This window comes from Drosophila obscura, unplaced genomic scaffold, assembly GCF_018151105.1.
Source record: "Drosophila obscura isolate BZ-5 IFL unplaced genomic scaffold, ASM1815110v1 contig_87, whole genome shotgun sequence".
Classification (NCBI taxonomy): domain Eukaryota; kingdom Metazoa; phylum Arthropoda; class Insecta; order Diptera; family Drosophilidae; genus Drosophila; species Drosophila obscura.
The window spans coordinates 1,862,395-1,881,817 of record NW_024542880.1 but is presented as its reverse complement, the minus strand read 5'-3'; the positions used below and the strand labels follow the sequence as shown (position 1 = coordinate 1,881,817).

The 19,423-nt window shown below is 36.5% G+C and overlaps 1 protein-coding gene across 4 annotated transcripts in view; it reads right to left on the bottom strand.

Annotated features, from left to right (window-relative positions):
- The window catches only part of LOC111079813 (ran-binding protein 16), a 161,605-nt gene extending 143,353 nt beyond the window's left edge, over positions 1–18,252 (bottom strand). Inside the window, exon 1 of one of the 4 annotated variants that reach the window (XM_041595857.1) lies at positions 17,655–18,252. In XM_041595857.1, coding sequence (XP_041451791.1) covers positions 17,655–17,711 — 57 coding nt within the window. In that variant the 5' untranslated portion in view covers positions 17,712–18,252. The remainder of the gene's footprint in view (positions 1–17,654) is intronic. The other 3 variants (XM_041595856.1, XM_041595854.1, XM_041595855.1) reach the window with 3 other exon arrangements.
- Between the last annotated feature and the right edge of the window lie 1,171 nt (positions 18,253–19,423).

Below are 19,423 nucleotides of genomic sequence, written 5' to 3'. Positions count from 1 at the left end.
CATGTAGATAACTAAAAGAGAGGAAGTTAGTTTTTTGGATGAGTGGAAGTAGAGCGGGAAGATGAGGGTGGAGATGGAGCACTGGTCCAATTCTGATTAGGGAGAATTATGGGGGACCTTTTCTTTTTCTTAGCCTCAAACTCTTTCACTACCAAATGCTCCGGCCAAAACTTGGCGAACCGAATGGTTTCAAATTGAGTCAGGGAGACGCTTATCTTGAAGGAAGCTATCTCCCTGGCATAAGAAAAATTAAATTTTTCTACCTTTGGGCCGACGGTTTTTATTTTGCTTTGTATAAAAAAAGCAGTTACATCATTGAATGTGAGGTTAGGGGCAATCCGCGAGACAAAAACTTGTCGCCTTGGTGGGACTCCCACCAGTGGTTTTGGCACCACACAGGCCTGGTACCTGTGATGGCAATGATGGACGCCTGGCTGCATGCTCTCCGAGGTGATCAATTCGGCTTCCGAATCTGCATCACCAGCAGCTGTCGTAGCCCTTGGATTGGCAAACAATATCAGCTGCTGCGGATTCAGTTTTTCAGCGGCCAGTGGCACTTGCAGATCATCCGGAGTTACCTTTTTACGCCTAGGAGACTCATACAGCAAGTTAAAACAGCGTAATTGAGACTAAGCTCCGATCGTACAGCTGTTTAAAGCCGACGGTCAGCTCCTTAAAGCCCTTTCGCGTCTTCCTCATGAACATGACCATGTCATTCTCAACCACACAACATGCCTCACAACTGTAATGCAGGCCATTACGTTTGTAGATAGCATACCCCACGATGCCCAAAGCCCAGCGCATTTTGCGTGCACTACATTGTCACGGAGCGAGCAAGGGATGCTCGGCTGGTCGTGGTTGATCTGCGTCTTGCAGGTTTTGGCAGAGCAGACAACTGAGTAATCCATAACTCAAATAAGAAGTAAAAAACCAGAAGGCACGTGTGAGTCGCTTCTGGGGACCGGATTCAGCTTATATGTACCAGTACTCAGTCAGTATATACATTTTTGAGCTTATGAGTTTTTGGAATTTTAGCATAAAAATTTTTTTTATATTTTACGTTTCTTCTTTCTGGCTATAATTATGATCCGATCTGATTCAAATTCGGCTATCTAGTAGATATGGGAATTCTCTACGATACTGCGTAGAGCCACATACTGTGGCAGCCACATATTTTCGTTCTTTGTGGGGGCGGGCTTGTAGCAGTGTGATATCATATGAGTCTGGAAACAAAATTTGGTTGCTCTTGCTCTTATAGTCTCTGAGATCTAGGCGCTCATTGAGACGGACAGACGGACATGGCTATATCGACTCGGCTTTTGATGCTGATCAAGAATATCTATACTTTACTTTACTTTACTTTTTATCACAAATACAATATACTCTCTTTTTTGAGTACGGGATAATAATATATAATATATATATAATACAAAATAGTACAAAATTCAAAACAAATAGATATCAGACTAAGGTACAAAGAAAGCGTTTAAAGTAAAATCGGTAAAGACTGAGAGAGGAGAGAAGTTTCAGCGGCAGCTTATTAGAGAGAGAGCGCTACTGCACAGAAAGTTTCGTGAGCGAGAGATGAAAAACAGTTAGTTAGATATAGGTGATAGGGAGAGAGTGAGAGAATAGCTACGTCAATAGAGCGGGCTAAATGTAGTTTCAGCGGACTTACGGAACGCAAACAACAATAAACACACGACTAACGACGCACAAAAAAAAATAATTATGTATATTACACATATTAACAGGTATGCACTCGCGGTTAAACATAGATTTTAGATTTTAAGTATTTTGAGAGTACTTAATAGAGGTTTATTTTAAAAAACACCGGCTGTTAATATAAAACGAGAAGGAACGTGTGAGTCGTTTCTGGGGACACGACTCTACTTATACCCGTACTCAGTCAGTATATACATACACTTTTGAGCTTATGATTTTTTAGAATTTTAGAAAAAAAAAAAAAATTTTACATTTTACATTTTTTTGCTACATATGCTATCTACATCTACATATAAAATGTCTATTATACATCTAACATGTAGATTGTACATGTTCCATTCATATTCTACATCTCCTCCGCTAGGGGTTGCTCGCGCACTGAACGCGGCAGAGTGTGCGAGCGAGAAGGAAAATGAGTTGTGTTGTCTCGTCGGGAGGGGGAGGGGAAGCAACTGAAAATTAATTTCGTCATTCTGGCTATAATTATGATCCGATCTGATTCAGATTCGGCAGTCTGGTAGATATGGGCATTCTCTACGATACTGCGTTTTTAGTTTTATCGTATCTTTAAAATTGTGCCTGCCACAGATTTTCGTCCTTTGTGGGGGCGGAAGGGGGCGGGGCGAAATTCTGAAATACACTTGTAGCAGTGGGATATCACATGAGTCTGGAAACCAAATTTGGTTGCCCTAGCTCTTATAGTTTCTGAGATCTAGGCGCTCATCGAGACAGACAGACAGACAGACAGACAGACAGACAGACAGACAGACAGACAGACGGACAGACAGACATGGCTATATCGACTCGGCTATTGATGCTGATCAAGAATATATATACTTTATGGGGTCGGAAACGTTTCCTTCTCTGCGTTACACACATCCACTTTTACCACAAATCTAATATACCCCTTAACTCTTTTTTGAGTACGGGTATAAAAAAGGAAAATGCGGAGCGTAAAAAAAAACACGTCTGGTCAATATAAAAGAGAACGAATGTCGATTTTGTATTTGAAAGCTTAATATTTCCCAGGCGATAAGCTAAAGCTACAAAGTGTTCAGATCTTATTTATAGATGTTTATCAGCTTTTCAGAATGGCAAAGTTCATTTAACCCAGATGTAAAATAAGTAAGTTAAGTGAAAAATAGAAGGGCTACCTTTACAGAAAGAATACAAATAACAGTTTTTAAAAATTCTTTAAAAAATTTTGTCATAGAGAAAAAACTATAATTCATAAAAAAAATGTATAATAAAAAGTTGGTTTGGTTGCTTGAAAAAGAATGTACATTTTGCCGAGTTTGACATTAGGCTGGTCCAAAAAAGGTTTTTTTCGAAATTCAAACGGGAAACCACCTAGTTTTTTTACCCTGGAATTTAATAGTAATTTACATGTTTTTATTTTTTTAATTTTTTAGAGGTTGCTACCGAATTTCACAAAAAATTGTAATCAAGATAGCTTAATCAATCATATTAGGCTACTGCATATATGTATATTGATACCATTCATATCGTCATTAATCAGTTATTGGCAGTAAAAAACCTGCACAAGTTTTTGCGAACTATATCAACCTCAGCTGAACTTCTTGATTTTCACCAATCGTTCAATTTTTAAAAGTAACTAAAAAAAACATATATATTATCAATATGAACTATTTTCTAAGTTTCAATATTATTTGAAAAAACCGACTACATATACTACATATGTTCAGTGTTTTGTAAGTTGTAAGAAAAAATGACGCAGACAAAAATCTAGTGTAATCTAAAAAATCCCAAAACTTAAACAAAATTGTATTTTGGAAGGAGCAGAATGGTGAAAATTTTGACATTTTATTTAAAAGCATGCTTAATTATGGGCAGATATTAAATTTTAAAATTCTATTAAACAAGAACCATGTCTGACCACAAAAAGTTTCTACTTGTACATAAATACATAGATTGCGGACCAACATCGGTTATTTTTCATCATGAGAAATTACGATTCAAGCTTAGGGCATACAATTTTTCGGCTATTACAATATTTAAGAATAGAGATGAAAACTGTCTACCAACTCTAAGCTTTATATTAAGGAGCACTTTTATTGACTTGACACTTAACACCGCATGAGCTACATGTGAGGTTAAAGCAGACAGACAAACAGCTTTCGTATAGCCGATTTTACGAAGCATAACCTCATTAAGGATTTTGAATCATCAGCTCTCTACTTGTGCACGTTATGAAAGCACAAATATACGAGGGCGGATCAATAAGCTCGAGACCTTTTGAATTTCCCACCACTTAATTGATATGGCAATAATTTTTCTATCGAAAGACATATATTAGCTGATTCCATTCAAAATTTGAAAAAGCTGCGCCAGTTTGTTTGTGCTTTGAAGAAAAAATTAAAAAAAAGTGAAGTTCGTGTTCGCATTAAGCATCATATATTGCAGAAAAAGCACCACTGAAACCAAGGTAAAGCTTGATACATACTATGGGATCTTCCACGATTTCAATTGTAAAAAAAGGGGTTTACTTTTTTTTGTTGTGCCCGTACAAGCACAAACTATTCCGCACATCCTGAACGCCCAGTTATGGTCTTATACCCGAAGAAATTGAATGATGTGGTAAAGTGGATGTGTGCAACGCAGAGAAGGAAACATTTCCGACCCCATACAGTACATATATTCTTGATCAGCATCAATAGCCGAGTCGATATAGCCATAACTGTCTGTCCGTCCGTCTTGATGAGCGCCTAGGTCTCAAAGACTATAAGAGCTAGAGCAACCAAATTTTGTTTCCAGACTCATGTGATATCATACTGCTACAAGAACATTTCAAAATATCGCCCCCTCTTTTCCGACCCACAAAGAACGAAAGTCTGTAGCAGACACAATTTTGAAGATACGAGAAAACTAAAAATGCAGTATCTTAGATTGCCGATTCTGAATCAGATGGGATCAATTTTATAGCGAAAATGAAGAGATTAAATTTCAGTTGCTTCCCCCACCTCCTCCAGCGATGCTGACGCTATTTATTCTCTTTCTCGCTCGCACACACTTAGCCCGATGCGGTGCGCGACCTTTCGCGTAGAACATGTAGAATCTACATTGTGTATGTAGAATATACATTGTGTATGTAGAATATACATTGTGTATGTAGAATATACATTGTGTATGTAGAATCTACTTTTTATACCCGTACTCAAAAAAGAGTTAAGGGGTATATTAGATTTGTGGTAAAAGTAGATGTGTGTAACGCAAAGAAGGAAACGTATCCGACCCCATAAAGTATATATATTCTTGATCAGCATCAATAGCCGAGTCGATAGAGCCATGTCTGTCTGTCCGTCTTGTTTGACGACTGGATCTCAGAGACTATAAAAGCTAGAGGAACCAAATTTTGTTTCCAGACTCATGTGTTATCACACTGCTACAAGTGTATTTCGAAATTTCGCCCCGCACCTTTCCGCCACCACAAAGGACGAACATCTGTGGCAGCCACAATTTTTAAGATACGATAAAACTAAAAACGCAGTATCGTAGATAATGACCATATCTACCAGATTGCCGAATCTGAATCAGATCGGATCATAATTATAGCCAGCATGAAAAAATTAATTTTCAGTTGCTTCCCCTGCCCCCTCCTGCCAACGACAACGCAACTCATTTTCCTTCTCGCTCGCACACTCTGCCGCTTTCAGTGAGCGAGCAAATCCTAAATTCTAAATTCTAATTCAAATTCTAAAAAGTCACAAGCTCAAAAATGTATATACTGACTAAGTACGGGTATAAGTAGTGTCGCGTCCCCATAAGCGACTCACACGTTCCTTCTCGTTTTATGTGTAATCGACATTTTAGATAAGAAAACAGATGTAGAAAAAAAATTTAAAATATTTTAAAATCCTACATAAATCATAAGCTCACAAATTTATATACTGACTTAGTACGGGTATGAAAGTAGAGTCGCGTCCACAGAAGCGACTCACACGTTCCTTCTTGTTTTTTTAAAGCTACTTGGTTTTGGGAGATCAGGTTGTTCCTGTTAAGGAACCAAACAAGTCGACTAGCGATTATTTTTTTAAAGGTCTTGCTTACGCGACTCACACGTTCCTTCTTGTTTTTTTAAAGCTACTTGGTTTTGGGAGATCAAGTTGTTCCTGTTAAGGAACCAAACAAGTCGACTAGCGATTATTTTTTTAAAGGTCTTGCTTACGCATGATATCAATGATATTGAGCGGCAGCTTTCAGTCTCGTTTGCCGGTTTTTTAGCTTAAAAATTGGTATGACGATTGATGTTTTCCAGGTGTGCGGGTATATTCCATTTGATAGAATGTCATTGTAGATACCCCGAATTTTTAGTTTGTCTTCGGCTGGCAGGTTGCCGAGCTATTCGGTCAAAACTTGGTTACTTTCCGTTTACTTGGTGGAGTGTAGCTTCTAATTCTGGGGTGCCCAAAATCAGTAAGCTGATTCGGACTCACAAACAAAAACACGAATACCAATAAGAGAACAGTGCAAACTCGAAAAAAAGACAACAACAAAATCATAACAAAAGTCAGGTTAACACCAATCAGAGTAGAGGACAAAACCGGTTTTTGCTGGACGCAATGAGATGAGCAGCCCTGTTTTAATTCAACAGAACTCATCGCTAGTTTTAGGCGAACAGGAGCATAATGCTTGTTTAGAGAAAGATTTTAAGCTGAGCGTTAGCTCTTTTATATGCTACCAGAGATTCATATATCGGTCATATATCGCTTCTACAGTTTTCAGCTATTTTATTTAAAATCTCGCAGGCACCTGAGATTACTGTGAGATTTTCTGTTTGGGGAATAGAGTTGTTTGCTGCTTTGCGGATTGCCCGTGTTAATAACGCTTCTTTGTAGTTCACATTTCTTGAAAGTTCGAATTGTTGTTTTGAGACCCGGGATTGGAATTTCTCCCAATTGGCAAAGTCTGTTTTGTTATTTGGAATTGGGGTTGTCTAGTCTGCGCTTAATTAAGTTTGTTTAGAGGAGGATACCAAATGTATCACCTTGATTTACAATGAAACTTCACGAACAGATTAATATACATATATGTTAATTACACTAGTCAACACGATTTTTCCTCAAGGAACAAAACGAACTTTTTCTTAAAGATTTGGGGCTTAGAAATGGTTTGATGATATTTTTTTTTTTTCTATGGCAGAACTTTTTTTTTAAGAATTTTTGAAAACTGGTATTTTTTTAAGCTTTTTTCAGAGGTAGCGCTTGTTTTTTTCACATAGTTCTAGTATTTTACGTCTGGTTGTAAAGAACTTTGCTATTTTGAAAAGATAATTAAAACAGCTAGAAGTTAAGCCCAAATACTTTGTGATTACAGCTTACCGTCTGGGAAATATAAAGAATTGAAATGCAAAAATGATGATTTTTGTGCGGTATTTTTTACGAAATTTTGACTTTAAAAACTCAGGAAAAGTCGAAAAAAAATTATATCATGTGTCCTCTATTTTTTTTTGTATAGGTGCATTAATTTGGCGTCGTTCAAGGTATCGCTCATTAATATCTATGGAGAGACTTTGGAGCTAAGATTCGTTAACTAAACCTAAAAAATGAAAAAAATGAACAAAAAATACTTTTTGGAAGGTTGCGAGCTCAACTTCTGTTTTCTGTTTGGGGAATAGAGTTGTTTGCTGCTTTGCGGATTGCCCGTGTTAATAACGCTTCTTTGTAGTTCACATTTCTTGAAAGTTCGAATTGTTGTTTTGAGACCCGGGATTGGAATTTCTCCCAATTGGCAAAGTCTGTTTTGTTATTTGGAATTGGGGTTGTCTAGTCTGCGCTTAATTAAGTTTGTTTAGAGGAGGATACCAAATGTATCACCTTGATTTACAATGAAACTTCACGAACAGATTAATATACATATATGTTAATTACACTAGTCAACACGATTTTTCCTCAAGGAACAAAACGAACTTTTTCTTAAAGATTTGGGGCTTAGAAATGGTTTGATGATATTTTTTTTTTTCTATGGCAGAACTTTTTTTTTAAGAATTTTTGAAAACTGGTATTTTTTTAAGCTTTTTTCAGAGGTAGCGCTTGTTTTTTCACATAGTTCTAGTATTTTACGTCTGGTTGTAAAGAACTTTGCTATTTTGAAAAGATAATTAAAACAGCTAGAAGTTAAGCCCAAATACTTTGTGATTACAGCTCCGTCTGGGAAATATAAAGAATTGAAATGCAAAAATGATGATTTTTGTGCGGTATTTTTTACGAAATTTTGACTTTAAAAACTCAGAAATGTCGAAAAAAATTATATCATGTGTCCTCTATTTTTTTTGTATAGGTGCATTAATTTGGCGTCGTTCAAGGTATCGCTCATTAATATCTATGGAGAGACTTTGGAGCTAAGATTCGTTAACTAAACCTAAAAAATGAAAAAAATGAACAAAAAATACTTTTTGGAAGGTTGCGAGCTCAACTGCCCATTGGGAATTGGGATCGCGATCAGGTACCAAATGTACAACCCTTTTTCGTTTGCTTTGTTCCCAATTGGCAGTTGGGCCCGCAACCATCGAAAAGGTATTTTTTGTTCATTTTTTTCATTTTTTAGGTTTAGTTAACGAATCTTAGCTCCAGTCTCTCCATAGATTTTAATGAGCGATACCTTGAACGACGCCAAATTAATGCACCTATACACAAAAAAATAGAGGACACATGATATAATTTTTTTTCGACTTTTCCTGAGTTTTTAAAGTCAAAATTTCGTAAAAAATACCGCACAAAAATCATCATTTTTGCATTTCAATTCTTTATATTTCCCAGACGGTAAGCTGTAATCACAAAGTATTTGGGCTTAACTTCTAGCTGTTTTAATTATCTTTTCAAAATAGCAACATTCTTTACAACCAGACGTAAGATAATAGAACTATGTGAAAAAAACAAGCGCTACCTCTGAAAAAAGCTTAAAAAAAAAATACCAGACTTCAAAAATTCTTCAAAAAAAAGTTCTGCCATAGAAAAAAAACCATAATTCTTTAAAAAATTTTAAATCCCCATATCTATCAGAAAAAGTCGGTTTGGATCCTTGAGGAAAAAAAAAGTTCGATTTTGTCGAGTAGTGTTATTGTTAATACGATATGTCAAGTGCGAGTTCTACGTCCAGACTCTCAAAGGCAGACGGACCGAATTGCACGTGCTCTAATGCAAGCGAGAGAAAAACAGATGAAGAGAACGATAGCGAAGGCGAAAGAAAGAAGAAAGCTAGATGCATATATAAACCGCAATTCGTGTTTATACATGCGCCAAAATATATATATATAAAGATATTTGCAAAGGCATGCAAGTGCTGGACGAGATCATGACCATTACGCAGGCATGTTAGGGCAAACGGACTGAATTATCCATGCCATACGCGATGCTACGAAATAGGGAGCGAGAGAGTTATCGAGAGAACGAGAGAGCTAAAATGATCGATAGAACGAAAGAGCGACAGAGCGAGAATGATAGAAAAGTAAAGGAGAAAAGACGAAGATACGAAAGAACTTTTGAAACGGCCATTACAGTGAGGGTGCGGGTGTAGATACGTGTCGATTACAATTAGGTACAGTGGGCAGTGCAAATAATGAACAAATAACAGGAATTACTTTAAGGCTGCACCACTGACTAAAAATATTAAATAATAGTCGGCTTACCAAACAAGGTTATTATGGTGATATATATGGAAAAGTGGTCGCTACTATGTAAATCATATTCAATATTCCATTTGCATCTGTGGGAAATTTGGATGGGAGACCATCGTAACGTCTACATGTGTAAAAGTACGATGAGTGGAGAAATGAGTCGGTGATTCATCGCTTAGGACTATTAAGTTGACTTGTGATACTGCATTTTCAAATTTCTTTCCACGCGAGCTGGTTACAGGGACTCCTTAGATCAGGCTCCATGAAGCAGCAAAGGGGTTTATGGAGAACTTATGATTGAAAAGATATTAGAAGCTTTGTGCCGGTGGTATATACAAATTAAACATTTTGGGCTGGTGCCAATCAAGAGGCTGTCACTCAGAATTGGAGAGTTGATTTCATTGCATGTATGAGGTAAAGATCGCTTAACAAGGAAGCCAGTTCACTAAAATTGTTGGTTTCTAAGTTTTTGAAGTAGCCTATGTAGGACTTGCGTGTTTTGATGTTTAAAGTCACAATTTTGAAGGGACGAGAAAACTAAAAACGTAGAATCGTAGAAAAGGACCATTTCTATCAGACTGCCGAATCTGACGATCCTTCTCATTATACCCGTACTCAAAAAGAGTTAAGGGGTATATTTCATTTGTGGTAAAAGTGGATGTGTTCAACGCAGAGAAGGAAACGTTTCCATCCCCATAAAGTATATATATTCTTGATCAGCATCAATAGCCGAGTCGATAAAGCCATGTCCGTCTGTCCGTCTCAATGAGCGCCTAGATCTCAGAGACTATATGAGCAAGAGCAACCAAATTTTGTTTCCAGACTCATGTGATATCACACTGCTACAAGTGTATTTCAAAGTGTATCAGCCCCGCCTCCTTCCTCCCCCACAAAGGACGAAAATCTGTGGCAGGCACAATTTTAAAGATATGATAAAACTAACGCAGTAGTTCAAACGCAGTATCGTAGAGAATGACCATATCCACCAGATTGCTGAATCTGAATCAGCTCGGATCATAATTATAGCCAGAATGAAGAAATTAATTTTCAGTTGTTTCCCTCACCACCTCCAGCAAGAGACTACGCTACTCATTCTCTTTCTCACTCGCACACTCTGACTCGATCAGTGCGCGAGTGCCCGCTAGTGGAGATGTAGAATCTAAATGGTACATGTATAATTCTAAATCTAGAATATACATTGTAGATGTAGATAACAGATGTAGCAAACAAATTTAAGATGTAAAATTTTTTAAAATTCTTCATAAATCATAAGCTCAAAAATGTATATACACGTTCCTTCTCGTTTACAATTGCGTTTGAGAAACTTAACACAACAATACTTTCCCACAAACATATTAACCGTTCAATCTATGCAGACGATGCCATAATATATTCAAAACTAAAAGACCCCATCAAAATTTAATCATCGCTGTCAATCATATTAATTGACATCCAAAAATATGGAGCTTTTTCGTTATCAATAGAAAAGTGTAAAATTATACACATATGTTACAAACACACATACAACATGCCTGATATAAGTCTCGGCAAAAAAAAGCACATATGTAGATAATTTAATAATTCATGGCATTATATTTGACAAAAAATTTAACTTTATGAGTCAATGTGAAAATAAAAAAATCTAAATAGTTGGCTAAATATAATGAAGTTAATTTCCACATTCACACAACACTCTCATAAATATTACTCGGGCTCTGATATTCGAAACTGATTGAAACTGGACTATGTTCTACGAATGGGCTACGGATGGAGCGCAAAAACAAACATTACAAAATTCTGCTCGCTTACCACCCAACTGCTGCGCCGTTGTCTAAACGCATTTCCTACATCTCCCACCAAATGCATCTTAGCCGAATCCGGACTTACGTTCGTTACCGAACGACTAACAGATCCCAAAACTCCAACACACGCCTTACGTAGTTCTTCGCAAACATTATATCAGTGCCATTAAAGCCAAAGGTCATATAAAGATAAGTCTACAACCCAAAGAGTCGCAGAATTTGCCAAGGAAATAAACTCCTCCAACATTCCACCTTTACCTAAGGTCAGTATATATATATACAGCTGTGAAAAAAATAATAGCACCACCACCACAAGCAATTTTTAAATAATTGCTAAACTCACATTTTTAGCTTTAAGGAAACTTTAAGGACATTTTTAGAAATGGGAGACTCTAAAAAACCTGGGAATACAAAAAAAATCATATTTTTTTGTAACGATTTTAAGTTATTTTTTAGGAACTTTATTGAAATTCATAAAACTAGGCGAAAAAAAATAGCACCACTTTTCAAATATGGATTTAAAATTAAAATAATAAACAATATGTAACGAATTCATTAGTTAATCATTTTGAACTATTTACACTAAATCTGTATGCATAATTTAATATTTAGTACAGTGTCCTTTATTGGCAATAACAGCTGCGCAGCGTCTCGGCATGGAATCAACTAAGTCCTAGCATCGTTTTAGGGAATTTTGGACCAGGACTCTTTAAATTCTTCCCAATGTGATCCGATAGTGTTTGGCTTGGAAGGAGCAACTGCCTTCTTTACGTCGGACCACAGATTTTCGATTGGATTCAGGTCAGGCGACTGAGCAGGCCACACCAAAACATTCACAGAGTTTGCCTTGAACCATTCCTTTGCTTTCTTGCTGGTGTGTTTGGGGTCATTGTCCTGTTCAAAGGCCCATACGAGCGGCATTTCATATTCTGCAAAGGGAAGCATTACTGTCTCCATGATATTCACGTACACGTGCTGATCCATGATGGTTTTTATCCAATGTATTGGACCTACTCCATAGTAGGAGAAGCAGGCCCAGACCATTACACTACACCCTCCATGCTTAATAGTTTTTGTGGTGTACTGGGGTTTGTATTCAGTATTATTTGGACGTCTAACGTATGATCGAGATCCCTTTCCACCAACCATAACCACTTTGGCTCATCTGACCATAAAATATTTCTCCATTTTTGGGATGTCCAATTTGCATGATCCCTGGCAAACTTCATGCGCTTAGTTACATGTGTCGCATTTAAAAGTGGTACCTTTCTTGGGCTGCAGGCTTTAAGGTTATGTTTCATAAGATATGTGCAAACTGTTTGGTCCGTCGCATTTATTTTAAGCTCTTTTTTTAAGCTCTGTAGCAGGCTTGAAGGGATCCTTCTTGCTCTGACGAATCAGTCTTATGACATGAAGAGGGGTGATAGAACGTTTTCGTCCGCGTGTTTCAGTCTTTTCTTCATAGTTTAAGGCGTTTTTTATCATTTTATTGGAGCATCCTTACCAATCGACCAACTTCTCTGTAAGTTTTTCCATCCAATCTCAATTTTTTGAGTAGATCGCGCTTCTCCGCAGTGCAGTGCTTTCCACGTCCCATTGTAATCAATATTTTTTCGTCCGTCCGTCCGTCTGTCCGTCTGTCCGTCTTGATGAGCGCCTAGATCTGAGAGACTATAAGAGCTAGAGAAACCAAATTTGGTTTCCAGACTCATATGATATCACACTACTACAAGTGTATTTCAAAATTTCGCCCCGCCCCCTTCCGCCCCCACAAAGGACGAAAATCTGTGGCAGGCACATTTTTAAAGATACGATTAAACTAAAAACGCAGTATCGTAGAGAATGCCCATATCTACCAGATTGCCGAATCTGAACTAGATCGGATCATAATTATAGCCAGAATGAAGAAATTAATTTTCTGTTGGTTCCCTCTCCTTCTCCAGCGCTGCTGACGCTACTGATTCTCTTTCTCGCTCGCACACTCTGCCGCGTTCAGTGCGCGAGCAACCCCTAGCGGAGGAGATGTAGAATATAAATGGTACATGTACAATCTACTTGTTAGATGTGGAATATACATTGTAGATTTAATATGTAAATTTTTTTTTTAATTTTTAAATTCTAAAAAATTATAAGCTCAAAAATGTATATACTGACTGAGTACGGGTATAAGTAGAGTCGCGTCCCCAGAAGCGACTCACACGTTCCTTCTCGTTTTCGCTATTTTTGGGGGATTTTTTTTTAAATCCAAAAAAATATATATAGACAGAAATTTTAAAAGCGGTAGCACTGTTTTTGTATATGGGGAATACCAAGCAATATAAAATAAATTATTATTAAAAAAAATCGCAAGAGTAATCGCATTTTTTTTTATCAAGAACAAAATGTATTGTAGTGGTGCTATTATTTTTTTCGCAACTGTATATATACAGCTGTGTTCAATGAAATAGTAGTGCCGCACCTCATCACTTTCAAAACTCTTTTTGAGACACTTCCAGTTATCCAACTTGAACAAATAATACCTTTTTAAATAGACTGGACTGTTAGCATTGGAAAACCGAAGAAATATCCATACATTTAAATTCTATCTTCTTGTTTTACATGACATAAGCCGAATACCCATGAAATTTGCTGTTCAATGGTATATAGTAGTGTAAATAGTAGTGTTTTTTTAGAATTTTAGAACAACGAAACTCAAATAAAGACATATATTTCATGTTCCTCAGGTTTCTTGAGCTTTAATATTTAGTTTTTAATCAATTTGGTTCTCATTGCGAACTGTCACGGGCCGGACATGTGTCATTAGTCTCTTGCCAACTTTTCAATAGGATTTGAGCCAATAATCATTAAACAACTTGCTAAAACTTTGCTCTGGTTGACGGATTTGCAATTGCAACAATGTATATGGTATTTTCCCATAAGATTTCGATGAGATTAAGATCCAGATAGACAGTTGGACATGACAAAACGTCAATATTTTCCGGAGAAACCCAATTCCTAGCGAGCTTTTGTGAGTGTTTCAGGTCATTGAACTGTTTAAACATCCTTTTAAAAGGCGTTTTCCAACTGTAATATGAATGTAATGTATTCCTACGTATGCCTACATACATAGTTTTGATCAATACTCCAACGCCAGACTATATGGCATTAGTACAAATGAGCTGGGCCCCATAGGGCTCAGCCGGCATACTCGATGCTATGTTTTTCATGATTTTGGGTGGCAATTGGATTTCTGTGAATGCCAAACATAATCTTTTGGGTCTATCTTACCATATAATACAACTTTACTATCATCAGTCAAAAGTGTTTTTGTCACTGTGACACAGGCCATGCGTTTTTCCAAACAGAAGTTCTGCAACCATGTACTCTCAGATCCAAACGCGGAGCTTTCTGGGACTTATTGCATTCAAATAATGTATAATCAACCGTCTACGAACTGTCACATCACTGACAGAGCGATTTAAAATTTTTTTCATAATTTTTGAGGATATTGAAGGCCTTCGACCATCGCCGACCCCATCCTCTAAAAAATATGTTTTTCGAATACAAAATCGATTTTCAGTCTACTTCTTATAGTTAATTAATTAAACACAATAGTGAGAGTGCATACAATTAAGTTTTCAATCCCATTATACCTCCTGCCTTAAGTTTTTAGCCTAACTCTTAGGTATCCTCTTCTGGACCGAGCAATGATTTCTCCAACGCTCCAAAATCAAAAGTACCGCTATGTCCAAAACTTTCTTTCATCAAATTATTGGATATCTAAATTGAGCTTGCGGGTGGTGACTTATTTAAATTAATTTGCATTGTTTTTTCATTTTAAAAAATAAATTTATCCCAGCACTACTATTTCATTGAACAGCAGATGTCATGGGTAGTAGTCTAAAGTCATGAAAAACAACAAGATGGAATGCGAATGTAACGGGGTTTCGTCAAGTTTATAATGCTTACATTCCAGGCTTTCCGTAAAGGTATCACTTGTTCAATTTGAAGGACTAGAAATATCTCAAAAAGAGTTTTGAAAGTAGGCAGGTACTATTTCATTGAACACAACTGTATATAGTATATACATATATATATATATATATTGTATATTCTTTAAACTTATAAAATAAAAATATTTCGGTTGCTACCCCAGCCCCTTCCAGCGCTACAACGCTACTCATTCTCTTTCTCGCTCGCACACACTCTGCCCTGTGCAGTGTGCGTGAGCCCTCTAGCGGAAGAGATATAGAATATACACTGTAAATGTAGATGACTGATGTAGTCAACATACAGTAGAGGACAAAGAAATCCGGACACCTACTTATGGCCTCAATATGCCAACTTTGAAGCTGCGTGGAATATGTAAAATAGCTTAAAACGGTTTGGATCTTTTTTCATATTATCTATTAAGTATTTAGTTTTACTTCGCCGCCGAGGTTTTGTTTCCCTAAGCTTTTTATGTGAAATAAAAAATAAAACGGTGAAACATGCCGAAAATGACTGAAAGTGATAAAGGTGCTATATTGGCTTTGCGATCGGAAAACTTAAGTCTCCGAAAACTTAAGTGAAATAAGTGCCTAAATTGGTTTTAGTAAATCTGCTATGGGGGATTTTATAAGGAATTTTGAGAAAACCGGAACTCTGAAACGTAACCAAGGCACAGGAAGAAAGAAGAAGACCAGCGACCAGGATGATCGTATAACGCGCTTAAGCCTGGCTAATCGATTCAAAACTGCAGAGGACATAAGATGCGAGTTTGTTCAGTCGGAAGGATTCGATATAAGCACGCGAACAGTACGAAGACGCATTCAGGAGAGCGGACTTCATGGGCGCAGACCAGCGAAAAAACCTTTTGACCGTTAAAATGCGTCAGAAACGGCTACAATGGGCTAAAGTGCACGAGTCTTGGACCCTTAACGATTAGAGAAACGTAATATTTTCAGATGACTCCAAAATAAATCTTTTTGGTTAAGATGGTATGTCGTACGTGCGACGAAAAGTCGGAGAAAATTCAAAAATGAATGCCTACGACGGACGGTTAGCCATGGTGGATCCCGTATGGTCTGGGGATGCTTTTCTTACTTTGGAGTAGGAGATCTGGCACTAATTGATGGAACAGTAAACGCCGAAAAGTACCAACACATATTGGATCATCATCTTATACCATCCATTGAGGAGCATCTTTCGTATGGCAATACAAAATTTTCCAGGACGATTCTGCTCCTTGCCATCGTGCGAAATCGGTAAATCAAATTTTTTTTTATTCCCTTATCTGTTATTTGCAAGATACCAGACCTTTTAAATTTCTATTTTTTTTTCTTTTTCGGCATATTTTAAAGGTTAGCATAAAGAAAAGGAACCCAAAACTTTAAAAGAGCTTGACTCAATTGTGGAAAATGTGTGGTACAACGGTATAACCGTTGAAATAATCCAACATTTAGTGGATTTTATGCCGACACGGATAAAGTCAGTCATAAAAAACAAAGGAGGTCCAACAAAATATTGAAGTATACTTTTAAAAATAGTAGAAAATTGCATTAATAAAATACTATTTTCAAAAAATGTATAACTTATTTTAAAATATGAAAAAAAAATTTCGTTGGTGTTCCTCAGTTTTTGAAATATTATCGTTAATTTTAATTTTAGTTTTCTACACGGAATCGAAATAAGTGTTGTTTTGATTAGCTAATGTATTCATTTATTTAGTTTAAAAAAAATGTTCTTCCAGAAATAAACATTGTTTTCAAAAATCAACAAAATGTGTATTTTTCTGCCTGTCCGGATTTCTTTGTCCGCTACTGTATATACTGACTGAGTACGGGTATAAAAGTAGAAAAGTAGAAAGATCGACATTTCTACTATCTTTTTAAAAAAAAAATTTTAGTTTTCTGCCATGGTATCCTTATAAAAAGTATCTAAAGCAAAGATGTCACATTTTTACGCACATTTATTCGTACAGTCGTTAGGTTCTTCAAGTAATATTTGAATATTACAGCAAAACTTTTCCCCAAAGTTATAAGTGCCCTATGCATTAATATTGACCCACTAAACAAGCAGAGTCATTTTCAAGGATTCTTTCGATGAAATTTTGGGTTTCCATATCCAAATTTTTCCAAATTTCTCCAAACGTGCTTCATGGAAATTAAGTCGGGTAACTGGAGCTGAGTTTTTAGCTACTATAGGAATAATTTATGTGCTTTAGTTACGTTTTTTTTAAGGATTCTTATAGTAGAAAAAAAATATTTTTTATGAAAAGATGGTAGAAATGTTAATATTAAATTAACTTTTCCTGTTTAACTTAACCGTATGCCAAGTTATACATAGGTGTTCAAACTAGAGTGATGAAGGTGTGCAAATATGTATGTGTGCTTACTGTATATTCATATGATTTTGTAAGCTAAAATAATTCATCATAGCCTTGAATATAAACTCTTTAAAAACATTCTCGATATCTACGTAGAATATTTAATTTATTTGATTCTAAATTCATTATATTTATGTAATATACATACATCTAGACATGACACTGATGCAAACATTGTAATTTCTTGGTTTGAATTTGTTAACATAACAGAAAGAATGTTGCACACATATTATATACAACTAAAACTAATGAAAATAATCCATCAAGTACCATAACGTCACAGCTTCGTGGCCGCTTTCGTTTCAATAACAAAAAAGAGCAAAAATATGCTAATGTTTTGTTTGTATTTATGTGAGTGTTGAAAACGCTTTACAACCCGGCACTTTTTTTTAACTACACGCGCTGTTTGACATTAAATGTTAACATTGTTTATGAACAATTAAAAAAATTAAAAATACAATAATACAATGATCGTATGACCTAAATATTTTAACACTGCCTGTTGATTATTTTTGAAATGAGATGTAAATAAAGAAAAGAAAATCGAATTCATTAAGCAAGGAGTTGTAGCGATGCAAAACTTCTTTGACATTTTCGATACTATCGATGGTGATTGAAAAAAACACGAACTTCGATATGTTATTAAAGCCAAGTACTCAGACGCACTAAATTTTCCGTCGACCGAAAGTGCTATATATTAAGCCTAGTACTCAGATCCAAAAACTGTTTGCTTGTAAACAAATGTCATATATTCTTCTAGCGGCCAGTGGTAACCATTCCGTACGGTTACACTGCTCAGACAGCTACTTGGTTCTGTTTATAGCCTTTTCACACTGACGACCATCCACCATCCATTCCTGGGATGGTCCGTAAGGTTTTGCCGTTCCGAAAATATCCCAGTTATTCCACCATCCATCTGGGATGTTCCTAATTCGCACGTTTCTGTGCGGTATTTTTTCGATAATTGTCAAATGCAACCATAAATATTTGACATTCATAACAAATAGTCGGAATTCACTAGAAAAATGTAAGCAATGACAGACAGGAAAATGCTAAAAAACATCTGATATGTCAGAATTGTCTCAGGTGCACAACTCGGTTTGTTGACTATCCTCTGGGATCCTCTCATTTATGAATGCTCTCCAAAACTCATGCAGTATATTGCAAAAGCTATTGGCTGAAAACTTTCCAACTATTCTGTACTCAGAAAAAGAGACCAAAGTATACGGCTATACAAGATTTTGCTTTAAAAACGCTTCGTTGTTTTCGGCTACGTCTTCTCCCCAAAACGTCCCAAGCCGCTTCTCAACAAACATAGAATATATATATTTGTATTTCATACTCTCTGCACACTGAGTCCATCCTGGGGGAACGGTGGGAATTTTTGAAAGATGTGAAACACCGATTCACATTGACACCATCCACCATCCATGAGAAACAGCTGTTGCTCACAATTGCGTGCGGTGAAAATTTGTTTACTTTAATTAAAATGAATATAAATAACATTTCAATGGTCGTGAATGTGATACAGCAGCAAAACATATTCTTGCACAAGCTAATCATGTTGTTGGACATGGACGATGATGATGAGGATAACTTTGACGAGGAGGAGATAATAGAATGGATATCTGTTTTGAAAACACTGAAGCCCGGAAGGTTGTGGTCATTTCTGAGTGCTTCTAATAGATGCAACCAATGTTTAAAGCACAAATATATATGTTATGTTTTTCAGAAGCGGTTCGGTACATTTTGGGAGAAGGATGTACCCGAAATCAACGAGGCGTTTTTTAAGGAAAGTTTTAGGATGGAGAGATCTTGCTTTTCTCTGTTGGTTACTCGCTTGGAAGTGCTACGGAAGAAGGACACAAACTGCCGAGCTGCAATTCCTCTGGAGAAGCGTATCGCCATATCTTTATA